At 50.0% G+C, this 15,439-nt stretch overlaps 1 protein-coding gene and 1 long non-coding RNA gene across 6 annotated transcripts in view; both read right to left on the reverse strand.

Moving 5' to 3' along the window:
* TCN2 (transcobalamin 2) overlaps positions 1-15,229 on the reverse strand; it is a 37,405-nt gene extending 22,176 nt beyond the window's left edge. Inside the window, exons 1-2 of one of the 5 annotated variants that reach the window (XM_073312439.1) lie at positions 15,056-15,229; positions 11,852-11,920 (exon numbers count right to left, since the gene is read on the reverse strand). In XM_073312439.1, coding sequence (XP_073168540.1) covers positions 11,852-11,918 — 67 coding nt within the window. In that variant the 5' untranslated portion in view covers positions 11,919-11,920; positions 15,056-15,229. Of the gene's footprint in view, positions 1-11,851; positions 12,089-13,356; positions 13,619-14,378; positions 14,398-15,055 lie in introns of those variants that run through there. The other 4 variants (XM_073312435.1, XM_073312436.1, XM_073312438.1 and 1 more) reach the window with 4 other exon arrangements.
* Positions 6,665-11,844, reverse strand: LOC140898532 (uncharacterized). Its single transcript, XR_012155011.1, has 2 exons — positions 8,191-11,844; positions 6,665-7,274 (listed from the first exon to the last, which is right to left on the reverse strand). It is a non-coding gene; the product is annotated as an uncharacterized lncRNA (long non-coding RNA).
* Positions 15,230-15,439: the final 210 nt, after the last annotated feature.

Below are 15,439 nucleotides of genomic sequence, written 5' to 3' on the forward strand. Positions count from 1 at the left end.
TGGAGCCATTGATCACTACCCACTGAGCCTGACAATCTAGCCAGCTTTCTATCCACCTTATAGTCCATTCATCCAGCCCACACTTCTTTAACTTGCTGGCAAGAATACTGTGGGAAATCGTGTGAAAAGCTTTGCTAAAGTCAAGGAACAACACGTCCATTGCTTTCCACTCATCCACAGAGCCAGTTATCTCGTCATAGAAGGAATTAGATTACTCAGGCATGACTTGCCCTTGGTGAATACATGCTGACTGTTCCTGATCACTTTCCTCTCCTCTAAGTGCTTCAGAATTGATTCAGAAAGTAATCATTCCAGATTGCTACCTATTTAACTCACTTGTAACAAAGACATTATTTTAAATTAATCAGTCACAGAGGTTTAGTGTGTTCATAACAATGTTCATTGCTTTTAGAAAAAGGGAACACTAATTTACTTTGTGTGATCTCCATAACAATAGATGTGTTTATGAAATTTCACCAACTTTAAAAAATATGTTTCCAAAGATTTTAGGCATAACAAAGGATTTTACCTCTTACTATGGTACTGATTTTGCTGGAGAGTTCTCTTGAAACTAATTCATCAAATAGTCAGAAGTAAAGAAAGGGAAACTCATTTGTCCAGCTATCTGGAAGGAAAGGGGTGTTGTCCCTCTAGGGCAGAGGTGGGTAAACTATGGCCTGTGGGCCACATCCGGCCAACGGGACCCTCCCGCCCGGCCCCTGAGCTCCTGGCTCAGGAGGCTCGCCCCCCCCGGCCCCTCCCCCGCTGTTCCCCCGCAGCTTCAGCTCACCATGCTGCTGGCGCAATGCTCTGGGTGGCAGGGGGGGTGAGCTCTTGGGGCAGCGCAGCTGCAGAGCTCAGCCTGACCCGGTCTCTGGGCTGCACTGTGCGTGGCTGGCTCCAGCCACTGGTGCTCCAGGCAGTGCGGTAAGGGGACAGGGAGTGGGGGGTTGCATAGAGGGCAGGGGAGTTTGGGGTGGTGGTCATGGGGTGGGGGTGTGGATAGAGGTCGGTGCGGTCAGAGGGCGGGGAACATGGGGGTTGAATGGGGGCAGCGGTCCTGGGGGGGCAGTCAGGAAGGAGTGGGGTTTGGATGGGGCAGCGGGGGGCAGTCAGGGGCAGGAGCTCTGGGGGAAGTCAGGGAGAAGGGGTTGTTGGATGGGGCAGAGGTCCCAGGGGGGCAATCAGGAATGAGAGGAGGGGTTGGACGGGGCAGCGGGGGGCAGTCAGGGGCTGGAGTTCCGGGGGCGGTGAGGGGACAGGGAGCAGGGGAGGTGGATGGGACAGGGGTCCCAGGGAGGCCGTCAGAGGGCCAGAAGCGGGGGGAGGTGGATAGGGGATGGGGGCTGGGCCACGCTCCCTCCCCCTAACGGGCCCTCCATACAATTTCCAAAACCCGATGTGGCCCTCAGGCCAAAAAGTTTGCCCGCCCCTGCTATAAGGGCTCTCTTCAACAGGGAGGTGAAGGGAGAAAGGGATGGATGGAAAGGACAGGAAGAATTTGGAAGCAAGTTTTTTGTACCACAGTAATTAAAATTAAAATGTGTATTTTTGATAAGGGTGGTCTTTTGAAGGATTTATTTAAAAAACTATATATCTGAATGTCTAAGCATTTAAGGCTAAAGATGAATACTCAGATTGTGCAGCTAAAAATCTATGTAAGGACTTTTTAGAGATGTGGTTTTATAATCTTCAGCGACACTAATGAAATATTTTTAAAGCAAATTTTAAACTAAGGTCCTGAAGACTAACATGTTCTGAGTAAATATTACAGTAATGCACAACTGTTTTTGTCAGTAAATTCAGAAACGGACAGTATATACCTGGTTTCAGAGTAACAGCCGTGTTAGTCTGTATTCACAAAAAGAAAAGGAGTACTTGTGGCATCTTAGAGACTAACCAATTTATTTGAGCATGAGCTTTCGTGAGCATCTGATGAAGTGAGCTGTAGCTCACGAAAGCTCATGCTCAAATAAATTGGTTAGTCTCTAAGGTGCCACAAGTACTCCTTTTCTTTTTGAGTATATACCTGGGGGTTGGCAAATGCCTGTAAAATGGCTTCATTACCACTTGAATGGCTCTTTAACAGTTTCAGTGTTGTGTTAATAGGTCTGGCAGGCTGGAGGCTTTTTCACTTTTAAGTTAATAGATCCCCTCCGGAGGAAGACTCACCAGGCTGCAGCAGCCAGCAGTGGGAGCCTGCCTGTGGGAGCCTGCAGGAAGGATCATAATAGTAATAGTAATAGTAATACAGGTAGTAAGAGGCAGAAGGGTGGACACTACACTACAAAATGAGGTCAAATTTATAGAAGTCAAAATTGATTTTATACAGTCAATTGTGTGTGTCCTCCCCACTTAAGACCATTAAGTCATAGAAAAATAGAATATCAGGGTTGGAAGGGATCTCAAGAGGTCATCTAGTCCAACCCCCTGCTCAAAGCAGGACCAATCCCCAATTAAATCATCCCAGCCAGGGCTTTGTCAAGCCTGACCTTAAAAACTTCTAAGGAAGGAGATTCTACCACCTCCCTAGGTAACGCATTCCAGTGTTTCACCACCCTCCTAGTGAAAAAGTTTTTCCTACTATCCAACCTAAACCTCCCCCACTGCAACTTGAGACCATTACTCCTTGTCCTGTCATCTTCTACCACTGAGAATAGTCTAGATCCATCCTCTTTGGAACCACCTCTCAGGTACTTGAAAGCAGCTATCAAATCCCGCCTCATTCTTCTCTTCTGCAGACTAAACAATCCCAGTTCCCTCAGCCTCTCCTCATAAGTCATGTGTTCCAGACCCCTAATCATTTTTGTTGCCCTTCGCTGGACTCTCTCCAATTTATCCACATCCTTCTTGTAGTGCGGGTCCCCCCTAGTTGGCTCCTCCAGCACTTGCACCAGGAAATTGTCCCCTACGCTTTCCAAAAACTTCCTGGATTGTCTATGCACCGCAGTATTGCTCTCCCAGCAGATATCAGGAAAATTAAAGTCACCCATGAGAATCAGGGCATGCGATCTAGTAGCTTCCGTGAGCTGCCGGAAGAAATCGCCTTCTATGATGAGATTACTGGTTCTGTGGATGAAGGGAAAGCAGTGGATGTATTGTTTCTTGACTTTAGCAAAGCTTTTGACACGGTCTCCCACAGTATTCTTGTCAGCAAGTTAAGGAGGTATGGGCTGGATGAATGCACTATAAGGTGGGTAGAAAGCTGGCTAGATTGTCGGGCTCAACGGGTAGTGATCAATGGCTCCATGTCTAGTTGGCAGCCGGTATCAAGTGGAGTGCCCCAAGGGTCGGTCCTGGGGCCGGTTTTGTTCAATATCTTCATAAATTATCTTGAGGATGGTGTGGATTGCACTCTCAGCAAATTTGCGGATGATACTAAACTGGGAGGAGTGGTAGATACGCTGGAGGGGAGGGATAGGATACAGAAGGACCTAGACAAATTGGAGGATTGGGCCAAAAGAAATCTGATGAGGTTCAATAAGGATAAGTGCAGGGTCCTGCACTTAGGACGGAAGAACCCAATGCACAGCTACAGACTAGGGACCGAATGGCTAGGCAGCAGTTCTGCGGAAAAGGACCTAGGGGTGACAGTGGACGAGAAGCTGGATATGAGTCAGCAGTGTGCCCTTGTTGCCAAGAAGGCCAATGGCATTTTGGGATGTATAAGTAGGGGCATAGCGAGCAGACCGAGGGACGTGATCGTTCCCCTCTATTCGACATTGGTGAGGCCTCATCTGGAGTACTGTGTTCAGTTTTGGGCCCCACACTTCAAGAAGGATGTGGATAAATTGGAGAGAGTCCAGCGGAGGGCAACAAAAATGATTAGGGGACTGGAACACATGAGTTATGAGGAGAGGCTGAGGGAGCTGGGATTGTTTAGCCTGCAGAAGAGAAGAATGAGGGGGGATTTGATAGCTGCTTTCAACTACCTGAAAGGGGGTTCCAAAGAGGATGGCTCTAGACTGTTCTCAATGGTAGCAGATGACAGAACGAGGAGTAATGGTCTCAAGTTGCAGTGGGGGAGGTTTAGATTGGATATTAGGAAAAACTTTTTCACTAAGAGGGTGGTGAAACACTGGAATGCGTTACCTAGGGAGGTGGTAGAATCTCCTTCCTTAGAGGTTTTTAAGGTCAGGCTTGACAAAGCCCTGGCTGGGATGATTTAACTGGGAATTGGTCCTGCTTTGAGCAGGGGGTTGGACTAGATGACCTTCTGGGGTCCCTTCCAACCCTGATATTCTATGATTCTATGATTCTATGATTAGATTAGTCAGGCATGACCTTCCCTTGCTGAATCCATGCTGACTGTTCCTGATCACTTTCCTCTCATGTAAGTGCTTCAGGATTGATTCCTTGAGGACCTGCTCCATGCTCCAAGTCAGTGGAGTGTGTCCACAGTACTGAGGCTAGTGTCAACTTCGAGAGCATGGCACTGTGGGTAGCTATCTCAGAGTTCCAGCAGTCTCTGCTGCCCATTGGAATTCTGAGTTGAGATCCCAATGCCTGATGGGGCAAAAAACATTGTCATGGGTGGTTCTGGGTACACGTCATCAGGCCCCACCCCCCCCTCCGTGAAAGCAACGGCAGACAATCATTTCACGCCTTTTTTCCTGGGTTACCTGTGCAGACGCCATACCATGGCAAGCATGGAGCCCGCTCAGCTCACCGTCACCGTACGTCTCCTAAGTGCTGGCAGACGCGGGACTGCATTTCTACAGAGCAGCAGCTCATTGCCTTGTGGCAGCAGATGGTGCATTACGACTGGTAGCCATCCTCATTGTCTCCTGGGTACTCTTGGCCGGCTTTGGTGAGGTCTGTCAGGGGTGCCTGGACATAAATGGGAGTGACTCAGGTCATTCTCTTCTTTAAGTTTTGTCTAATGGAGATTCAGTCCTGCCTGGAACATTGGTAGAGGGATAGCTCAGTGGTTTGAGCATTGGCCTGCTAAACCCAGGGTTGTGAGTTCAATCCTTAAGTGAGCCATTCTGCCTCAGGCTGCTCTCCCAGACAGCAGCACTATGAGCACCCAGGAGATGACAATGCCTACCAGTCATATTGCACTGTCTGTTGCCAGCCTACCCCTTGCTTCCCCCCTCCCTCCATGAAAGCAAAAGCTGACAATTGTTTTGTGTCTTTTTTCAAGCGGGTGCCATACTGCTGTCAGCATCATCATCCACCCGCCGCTTCTGCTGCCACTCTGCTCTCCTGCAGACGCCATACCACGGCAAGCATGGAGCCCACTCAGATCACCGCAGCAGTTATGATCATTCTAAACATCATGCACATTATCCAGCACTATATGCAGAACCAGAACCAGAACAAGAACCTGCAAAAGCAGGCGAGTATGCGACGGCAGCACGGTGAGGAGAGTGATGAGGACACGGACACAGACTTCTCTTAAAGTACAGGCCCCGGCAATGTGGACATCATGGTGGTAATGGGGCAGGTTCATGTTGAGGAACACCGATTCTGGGCCTGAGAAACAAGCACAGACTGGTGGAACCGCATAGTATTGCAGGTCTGGGATGATTCCCAATGGCTGCGAAACTTTCGCATGCATAAGGGCACTTTCTTGGAACTTTGTAACTTGCTTTCCCCTGCCCTGAAGCACCAGAATACCAAGATGAGAGCAGCCCTCACAGTTCACGAGTGGCGATGGCCACTGTGGAAGCTTGCAATGCCAGACAACTACCAGTCAGTCGGGAATCAATTTGGAGTGGGCAAATCTACTGTGGGGGCTGCTGTGATCCAAGTAGCCAACGCAATCACTGAGTTGCTGCTACCAAGGGTAGTGACTCTGGGAAATGTGCAGGTCATAGTGGATGGCTTTGCTGCAATAGGATTCCCTAACTGTGGTGGGGCAATAGACGGAACCCATATCCCTATTTTGGCACCGGAGCACGAAGCCGGTGAGTATATAAACCGCAAGGGGTACTTTTCAATGGTGCTGCAAGCACTGGTGGATCACAAGGGACGTTTCACCAACATCAACGGGGGATGTCCGGGAAAGGTACATGATGCTCACATCTTCAGGAACTCTGGTCTGTTTCAACAGCTGCAGCAAGGGACTTTCTTCCTAGACCAGAAAATAACCGTTGGGGATGTTGAAATGCCTACAGTTATCCTTGGGGGCCCAGCCTACCCCTTAATGTCATGGCTCATGAAGCCATACACAGGCAGCCTGGGCAGTAGTCAGGAGCTGTTCAACTATAGGCTGAATGGTGCAGAATGGTAGCAGAATGTGCCTTTGGACGTTTAAAAGTGTGCTGGTGCAGTTTACTGACTCGGTTAGACCTCAGCGAAACTAATATTCCCATTGTTATTACTGCTTGCTGTGTGCTCCACAATATCTGAGAGAGTAAGGGGGAGACGTTTATGGCGGGGTAGGAGGTTGAGGCAAATCGCCTGGCTGCTGATTACGTGCAGGCAGACACCAGGGTGATTAGAAGAGCACAGGAGGGCACGGTGCGCATCAGAGAAGCTTTGAAAACCAGTTTCATGACTGGCCAGGCTACGGTGTGAAAGTTCTGTTTGTTTCTCCTTGATGAAAACCCACCCCCCGCCCCTCCTTGGTTCACTCTACTTCTGTGTAAGCTAACCACCCTCCCCTCCCCCCTTCGATCACCGCTTGCAGAGACAATAAAGTCATTGTTGCTTCAAATTCATGCATTCTTTTTTAATTCATCACACAAATAGGGGGATAACTGCCAAGGTAGCCCGGGAGGGGTGGGGGAGGAGGGAAGGAGAAGGCCACACTGCACTTTAAAACTTATTGAATGCCAGCTTTCTGTTGCTTGGGCAGTCCTCTGGCATGGAGTGGTTGGGTGCCCGGAGGCCCTCCCACCGTGTTCTTGGGCATCTGGGTGAGGAGGCTATGGAACTTGGGGAGGAGGGCGGTTGGTTACACAGGGGCTATAGCGGCAGTCTGTGCTCATGCTGCCTTTCCTGCACCTCAACCATGCGCCAGAGCATATCAGTTTGATCCTCCAGTAGCCTCAGCATTGACTCCTGCCTTCTGTCAGCAAGCAGGCGCCACCTATCATCTTCAACCCGCCACTTATTATCTTCAACCCACCACCTGTCCTCGTGTTCATATTGCGCTTTCCTGGACTCTAACATTGTCTGCCTCCATGCATTCTGCTGGGCTCTTTCAGTGTGGGAGGACTGCATGAGCTCAGAGAACATTTCATCGCAAGTGCATTTTTTTCGCCTTCTAATCTTCGCTAGCCTCTGGGAAGGAAATGATAGGGGGAGCGTTGAAACATTTGCCGCTGCAGGAGGAAAAAAAGGGAGAGGTAGTAGTTAAAAAGACACATTTTAGAGAACAATGGATAGACTCTTTCAGGGTGAACCTTGCTGTTAACATTACATAGCACATGTGCATTCGGTAAAGGTCACATTTTGCCTCTTACATTGAGGGTCTGCCAGTTTGGTGTGAGATATCACACACGCAGGGCCAGCGGGCAACAGAATTCGGCTTGCATACAGCCATGGTAAGTCACAGTCTTTTGGCTTCTTTAACCTTCATAACATGTGGGAATGGTTTCAAGCAGCAGCACCCCCATTTCCCATACCAAACAGCCATTGGATTAGCCATTTAAAATGGGCTGGCAATTTAAAAGGCGGGGCTGCGATTTTCGAGTTAACATGCAGCACAAACCCAATTAAACCCCCCACACACAACCAATTCTCTGGGATGATCGCTTCACCCCTCCCCCCATCGCATGGCTAACAGCGGAGAAGATTTCTGTTTAGCCACAGACAAACAACCCAGCAGGAATGACCACCTCTGAATATCCCCTTAATAAAATTACTCTATTTCAACCAGGTGACCATGAATGATATCACTCTCCTGAGGATAACACAGAGAGATAAAGAACGGATGTTGCCTGAATGCCAGAAAACACTACCATGCTTTGTTATGCAATGACTCCAGACTACATGCTACTGGCCTGGTGTGGTAAAGTGTCCTACCATGGAGGACGGAATAAGTCTGCCCTCCCCAGAAACCTTTTGCAAAGGCTTTGGGAGTACATCCAGGAGAGCTTTATGAAGATGTCCCTGGAGGATTTCCACTACATCCCCAGACACGTTAACAGACTTTTCCAGTAGCTGTGCTGACTGCAAATTAATCATTGAACACACTTGCTTTTAAACCATGTATTATATTTACAAAGGTACACTCACCAGAGGTCCCTTCTATGCCTGGTGGGTCCAGGAGCCCACCTTAGGTGGGTTTGGGGGGTACTGGTTTCAGGTCCAGGGTGAGAAACAGTTCCTGGCTCTCAGGGAAAATGGTTTCTCCGCTTGCTTGCTATGCACTATCTTCAACCTCCTCCTCCTTCTCCTCCTCCTCCTCCTCATCTTCCTCGTCCCCGAAATGTGCATCCCTGTTGCGTGATAATCCATTGACGGAGTCAAGGCACAGGGGTGGGATAGTGGTGGCTGCACCCCCTAGAATGCAATGCAGCTCATCAGAGAAGCGGCATGTCTGGGGCTCTGACCCCGAGCGGCCATTTGTCTCTCTGTTTTTTTGGTAGGCTTGCCTGAGTTCCTTAAGTTTCATGCGGCACTGTTGTGGGTCTCTGTTATAGTCTCTGTCCTTCATGTCCTTGGAGTTTTTTTCAAATGCTTGTGCATTTCATCTTTTGGAATGGAGTTTTGATAGCATGGATTCATCTCCCCATACAGCGGTCAGATCCTGTACCTCCCATTCGGTCCATCCTGGAGCTCTTTTGCGATTCTGGGACTCCATCATAGTCACCTCTGCCGATGAGATCTGCACTCATCTGCAGCTTGCCACGCTGGCCAAACAGGAAATGAGATTCAAAAGTTCGCAGGCCTTTTCCTGTCTACCTGGCCAGTGCATCTGAGCTGAGAGTGCTGTCCAGAGCGGTCACAATGAAGCACTCTGGGATAGCTCCCAGAGGTCAATACTGTCAAATTGTGATCACACTGCCCCAAATTCGATCCGGCAAGGTCGATTTCAGTGCTAATCCCCTTGTTGGGGGAGGAGTACAGAAATTGTTTTTAAGAACCCTTTAAGTTGAAGGAAATGGATTCATTGTGTGGACGGGTGCAGGGTTAAATCGCTCTAATGCTGCTAAATTTGACCTAAACTCGTAGTGTAGACCAGGGCTAAGACCCAGGAGTACCCCAAATTTTCGTGCCCTATGCAGCTTCGTATGCCGTGTATGCTTAAGGACGGCCCTGGGTGGTAGCTGTGTCATCGGGAGAAGCCCTCTTGTCAGCATAGCGCTGCCTACACCAGGAGTTAGGTCAGTGCACCTGTGTCGCTCAAGGTGTGGATTTTCTTAATTATACCAACACTAGTTTTCAGCATAGACCAGGGCTAAGCTTTCATGTAAATGTAACCCAGGCTCATACAATAGGGCTCTCTCTAGTGGCTGAGCCACAGAGAGATTTAAGAGCCTGTGACAGCATTCACACTCACAGATCTGGGTTTAGCACAGGCAAGATGCATTCATGCCTCTAGCTCTGGAGGGTGCTGGTTCAGTCCCTGCTAACACTAACCCCCTAAGAGTTGTGGTTTTTTACTTACAAATATTAAGAGCTTAGTCCTTAGGCTGGAATCCAACATTCTGGGTTCAAATTTTTCAAATTCAGAATTGTGCCCTTACCTTAAATTTGAGGCCAAACTCATGGATGGCCTAGAAGGGATGGAGTACAGATGCATGGTGCTTTATACAGTCTATGTTAAATCTCATTTAGTAAGCCAGCCTCGCTAACAGCCCATCTCCTGCAGGTGCTGGAGGCTGTTAACATGAGAGGGAAGGAAACAATAGCTTACTGACCGGGCAACTGTATCCAAACTGGTGGTCTGGGTTGGGAAGGTCAGTTGCTTTGGTTTCAGCGGGGCTGGAAGGTGCTTTGGGGGAGAACAAGAAGATAGGTTCCCTCATAAAGAGATGCAGCAGCAGCTCTGGCTGCACATGGGGTTTTCCTGGGACACACAGAGCTGAGATGGACGACTTAGCCATGGCTGAATCTGATCAGCGCTTTCTGTGCTATGTCACATTCTTCAGGGATCTCCAGCAAAGTCTTGGAACTAAAGCCTTGGGTCTATTTGACACAGATCCCCGCAATACCCATCTAGGGGAGCCTTATTTCTCTAGCGCCTCTCTCCAGTAGCTGGTGAGAGAGCAGTCTTATTTTAGACAGCCTGATTTGAGCCTTGGAAAGCAGGAATTGGGGTTCCTCCCAGAGAGACTCTGACCTTGGGGCAGCAGGGAGAGAAGCCAGCAGGCCCATGCACAATTAAAAGAATAACTGAAGGGCTGAATGTACCTAAGGAATGTGCCTGCTATGTGACCTCATGGGTATGAAACTAGCATGTTACTAATCTAGAGGACCGTATGGCTGAGGGGACTGGGAAGGAGAGTCTTTCGACTCTAAGCCACCCCTTGGAATCTGGTCCCAAGTGAGCAATAACAAAGTTGGTTCCATCTGGCTGGTGGTCTGCATGAAATACATTGGGAGTCTTGGACAACTCTGTAGGGGACAGGTGTCCTCACCCCCAGGGGGGTATCGTAACCAGCACTACTAGGCACCTTGGCTGGCACTCTCAGCAGAGGGGCCAAGGATCAAGAAGACATCGAAACCAAAGGTGAAACCCTGGCCCCTGTTCAGTAACAAAACCCACAATGACTTCTGTGGGGCCAGGCTTTCACCCTACATTCCACTAGAGGAAGGAGGTCCCTCCAGATCAGGATTTAGGCACTCGGAAGGGGGAGACATCCATCGCCAGTGCCCATGCTGCATCTGCTCTGGGCACAGATAGAGATGGATGGTCTCCAGGAACCTCAGAGCATTAAATTAACTTTAAAAAACGTAGGGTGTGGGAAGCGGGAGAGCAGTTCACTGGGATGCCGGCTCTCTCCCAATTCAACAGAAGCTGTTTGTTCACACCAAGAGCAGAGCTTGCTCCCACAGGTGGCCTTAACATTAGCTATAAAATGCCCTGCACTCCAATGAAAAAGAAATGCAACACTGAGCTTATCGTCTGCACCTTTTCTATCCAGGGCAGTAAACAGTGCCCATTGCCATGGTGTCTGAAGGCCTTTCACCTCTTACAGCTCAGAGGAAAACCATCAACACTCCAAGAAATGGAGAGGAAATAAAAACCAAGCGAGCCAGACACAAGCTGAAACAAGTATAACAAGTATAACTTTCCTTTCATATGCAATACTCCCCCAGGCCTGCAAGACATGCAGGAACCTTGGGCTGCTCACAGGCAGACCTGGGCTCTCTCAGGGAGTTCAAGCTCGTTCTTAGCCAAGAGAAAAACACCTAGCATTTATACAATGCTTTCCAACCTGAAGAATCCCAGAAGATGCAAATCATGCCACCCACTAGTGAAAAGCAGCCACCTCTGGAGAGGAAGGCACAAGGCAACATCTATTTCCCAGCATACAGCAAAGCTACACAACAGTTTAAAGCAGGACGTGATGAATCCTGGCTTAAAACCACAAGGGGATTTGGTCAGGAGGATATCAGGGCTAATACCCTCAATCTCAACAAAACCGCCTGGACTCTTTAACGCTCACGAACAGTCGGGAGCTCTGTTATGTCACAGGACTTCCTAGCACCATGCTGGGGCATTGCTTCAGTACTGACTTACAGGGTAGAGCACCCCCTACTGCAGCACCAATACTCAGCAGTGGTTTATTTTTAATGGGAAGAAGAGAAGTGCCTCCATCTACCCTGGTGGGGTCTGCATGTGTTAATCGATGCATGCATGGGAGTGGAAGTGGGGAGAAACAGCGAGGTACCTTTAAAAGTCCCTCATGGTACAGGAAGAATGTGTGTAGAAAGCTTCTGTACTCACCACAGAGCTGGACCGGGAGGGCCAAGACATGGAGGATGAGAAGGAGCTGCAACACCCTGGGCTCCATATCTGCAGTAGCAGAGAAGGGAGTGGGGAGAGATGGTGATCAGAGCCCTGACAGGGAGACCACACACTGATCTGCAGAGCCTGGTGGCTGCCGTGCTGAACCGATTCCTATGAGGTCACTGATTAAACCAGGGAAGTGTCGCAACAGGATCTTCTGCTCCCGTTCAGGGGCTAAGTCAGCAGAAAGAGAAAGGACTTTGTCTGAGTGTGAAATGAAGAGAAACCGAGAGAGCCAAAGCTGCAAGGAGCTAGGAGAAGAGATAAGGAGGCTCAACTGATTTTCTTTCCTGCTTCTTTTTGCGCCCTCCTGGTCATCCGCCCTCAGGGGCAGTCTCCTGTTCTCATACAGATAGTATCTTGGACGTCTTAACCAGGCAGGCTGGGGCTTTCAGCCCCTTCTCCTGAGTAAACAGCAGAACAATGCAGGGTCTATTACCAGCAGGACAGTGGGGTGGGAGGAGGTATTGTTTCATATTCTCTGTGTATATATAAAGTCTGCTGCAGTTTCCACGATATGCATCTGAGGAAGTGAGCTGTAGCTCACGAAAGCTTATGCTCTAATAAATTGGTTAGTCTCTAAGGTGCCACAAGTCCTCCTTTTCTTTTTGCGAATACAGACTAACAGGGCTGTTACTCTGAAACAATGCAGGGTCTGACAGCCCTGATAAACGAGTCAGTTTCATGCTGGTGTAATCCACCAACTTCAGGGGAGTTACCCCTGATTTACACAAGTGTGAGGGGAGAGTCTGGCCTACTGAATGCCTGTGACCTGCTAGAGAAGCTCTTGGTGCTGGGTATGAGGGACATGGAGCTGGGGAAAGGGAAAGAGCTACTCAAACCATTTTCATGTCCCAGAGCTAGAAAACTGCTGCATGCCAATGAGGCCCTCCCCGCTCTGAATGGGCTAGGATAGTGACCTGGAAATAGCATCAGCAACAAGCAAAAATGGCTGGATCAGCATGGTCACCAATAGCACTGGGGTTATGCATATGCTAAGGCAAGGGCGGACAAACTTTTTGGCCTGAGGGCCACATCGGGTTTCGGAAATTGTATGGAGAGCTGGTATGGGGAGGCTGTGCCAAGCTGTGCCCCAGCCCCCTATCCGCCCCCCCCTTGCTTCTCGCCCCCTGCCTCCCCCCCCAGACTCCTGCCCCATCCAACCCTCCCTATTCCCTGACAGCTCCCCCAGGACCTCTGCCCCGTCCGCCCCACCCCCCACTCCCTGTCCCCTGACCGCCCCGGAACCCCTGCCCCTGACTGCCTCCCACCGCCCCATCCAACCCCCCTCCTTCCTGACTGCCCCCCCAGGACCCCTGCCCCCATTCAACCCCCCCGTTCCCTGCCCTCGGACCGCCCCGACCCCGTCCACACCCCCGCCCCCTGACCACCACCCCAACTCCTCTGCTCCCTATCCAGCCCCCCGCTCCCTGCCCCCTTACCGCGCAGCACAGAGCACCGTCGGCTGGAGTCGCTGCAGCCGCGCCGCCCAAAGCATTGTGCCGGTGTCGTGTGGTAAATTGCTCTCCATAACTGCTACCGTAGCACATTCCCACGCGAAGCCGTTTAATACTCTACACGGGCAGCATGAGGAGGGGGAACGGCGAGGGAGGGGCCGGGGACTAGCCTCCCAGGCCAGGAGCTCAGGGACACACAGGAGGGTCCTGCGGGCAGGATGTGGCCCACGGGCCGTACTTTGCCCACCTCCGTGCTAAGGGAATACGTAGGGACAGCAGGCTGAATCCTGGCCTTAGTTATGGGATAGAACTCCAGTTACCGAAGTCCAGGGAACATCTCCGGGTCAGGTGTAACTAACTGCAGCATTTGGCTCACTATTTGTGGTTATTAACCCAATAAACCCAAAGTTCAGCCCCACTGACTGTGAATCTCTCGGGTAGCATTAAATGCAATCTCTACCCAGATGCACACCCTCCCCGGCCTTCCTGAACAGTAGCCATTCCTCTCACTGGCCTCAGAGCTCACCAGCTCCGGCAGTTGTCATGGACACAGAAGGCTCCTTTTACCATCCTCAGATCTAGACCCCTAAATAAAGCAGCAGACAGATTGTGCAGACACAGCTGATGACTCATGTTCCAGCACTAGAGCTATGGAACTGCAAACACTTGTAACAGTCAGGCCCGGACAGTATTCAGCAAGTGATGACTATTGTTGCATTTTAATTGTTTTTAAGGGATTCACTCTTCTTTGAGGCAATGTCTGCCCTTCTCCAGGCCATGCAAACATTGTGTGGTGGAGGTGATCAAGGGAGGGGGATGGCCAGGAAGAAACAGTGGATTGACAGGTGTCAGCACAAATTCCACTATAGCAGTTATCACTATTGTGTCCTGCTCGGTTCTGTCTGCCCACTAGGAGCTGCTGCATGGGTTTCTTGCCTGCTTTTGCAGCCTGTAACAGCACAATTGCCCATAAAGGGAGGGCTTGGATGTATTCTCAAAGGGCTGACCTGCTGCATGGATTCTCCAGGGCTCCCCCAAACTCACAGGATCTGGGAACACTCTCCTTGTAGGGAAGCCAGGTCTCCTTCCAGTTCTGTGGGCCAGAAAATTCCTGCTCCAGATGCTATGGTGCCACGGAGACTTGGAGATCTTCAACGTCTAGAGCTCCCTACTATTCTCCTGCTGCAGGTTTCCCTACAAGATGGGAAAAGAGGGCCGCAACCACTAGTCCCAATAAGAGAGGTTCCTAGAACCAGCCATACAACGTTTCATCACCTCTGCTGGGTTTCATCCCGCTGGAACAAAACCAGAGACGTGCTAAATGTTTAACAACCGCATGTGCACTGCAAACGCCAGCCCAGAGCAGACCGGTGGCCTTTAGGACCCAGAGAGGGATAGAAATCTGCCTGTCTTGCTACTAAACAAAACGAGCAGGGGACAAAAGCTACACCCGATAATAGGATCATCCCTGAAAGTCCTGGCTGCCTGGAGCTTCGACTGAAACCTAGGGTCTCTGGCCTGGAACTAGTCTGCTAGCCTGAGTGGCTCTAAAACTAATTGCAATAATACAGCAGTCCCCATTGTGTTTGGGGGTCTTTCTGCTCTGGAATGCTTCAATCTTAGTATTTTGGACAGGGGGACCCCAAACTAGCTGTTATAAAAGCAGGCTGGTTTACGGCCTTACCCTGTTGACTTGCTCTGTTGACTGGCTGCAGCACAGAGGGGTCCCGGAGGCAGAACAGAGGCTGGCCAAGGCATTGTTTTTCACTCGTTTTTCTCTGGTGGTCATGTGACCTCTCCTCCCCTAGTTCAACTGCTGAAGTCAGCTGTTTGCTGTCCTTTGCTTCAGAAACAGAAACTCCCCAGCCAGCAGTACCGGCAAGAGACTTTTAGGGGGCACCGGGTACCGGAAAGACTTGGGGCTAGCCCCCGCACCCTTAAAGGAGCAGAACGCGGCTAGGGAGGGCTTTCATTCTTTATTTGGCTTTAACAGCACAATGCGTATACTAACAAACTTAAACAAAGGCTTTGTTTAAGTTTGTTAGCACATGTATTGTGCTGTTAAATT

Source organism: Lepidochelys kempii, chromosome 15, assembly GCF_965140265.1.
Source record: "Lepidochelys kempii isolate rLepKem1 chromosome 15, rLepKem1.hap2, whole genome shotgun sequence".
Lineage (NCBI taxonomy): Eukaryota > Metazoa > Chordata > Testudines > Cheloniidae > Lepidochelys > Lepidochelys kempii.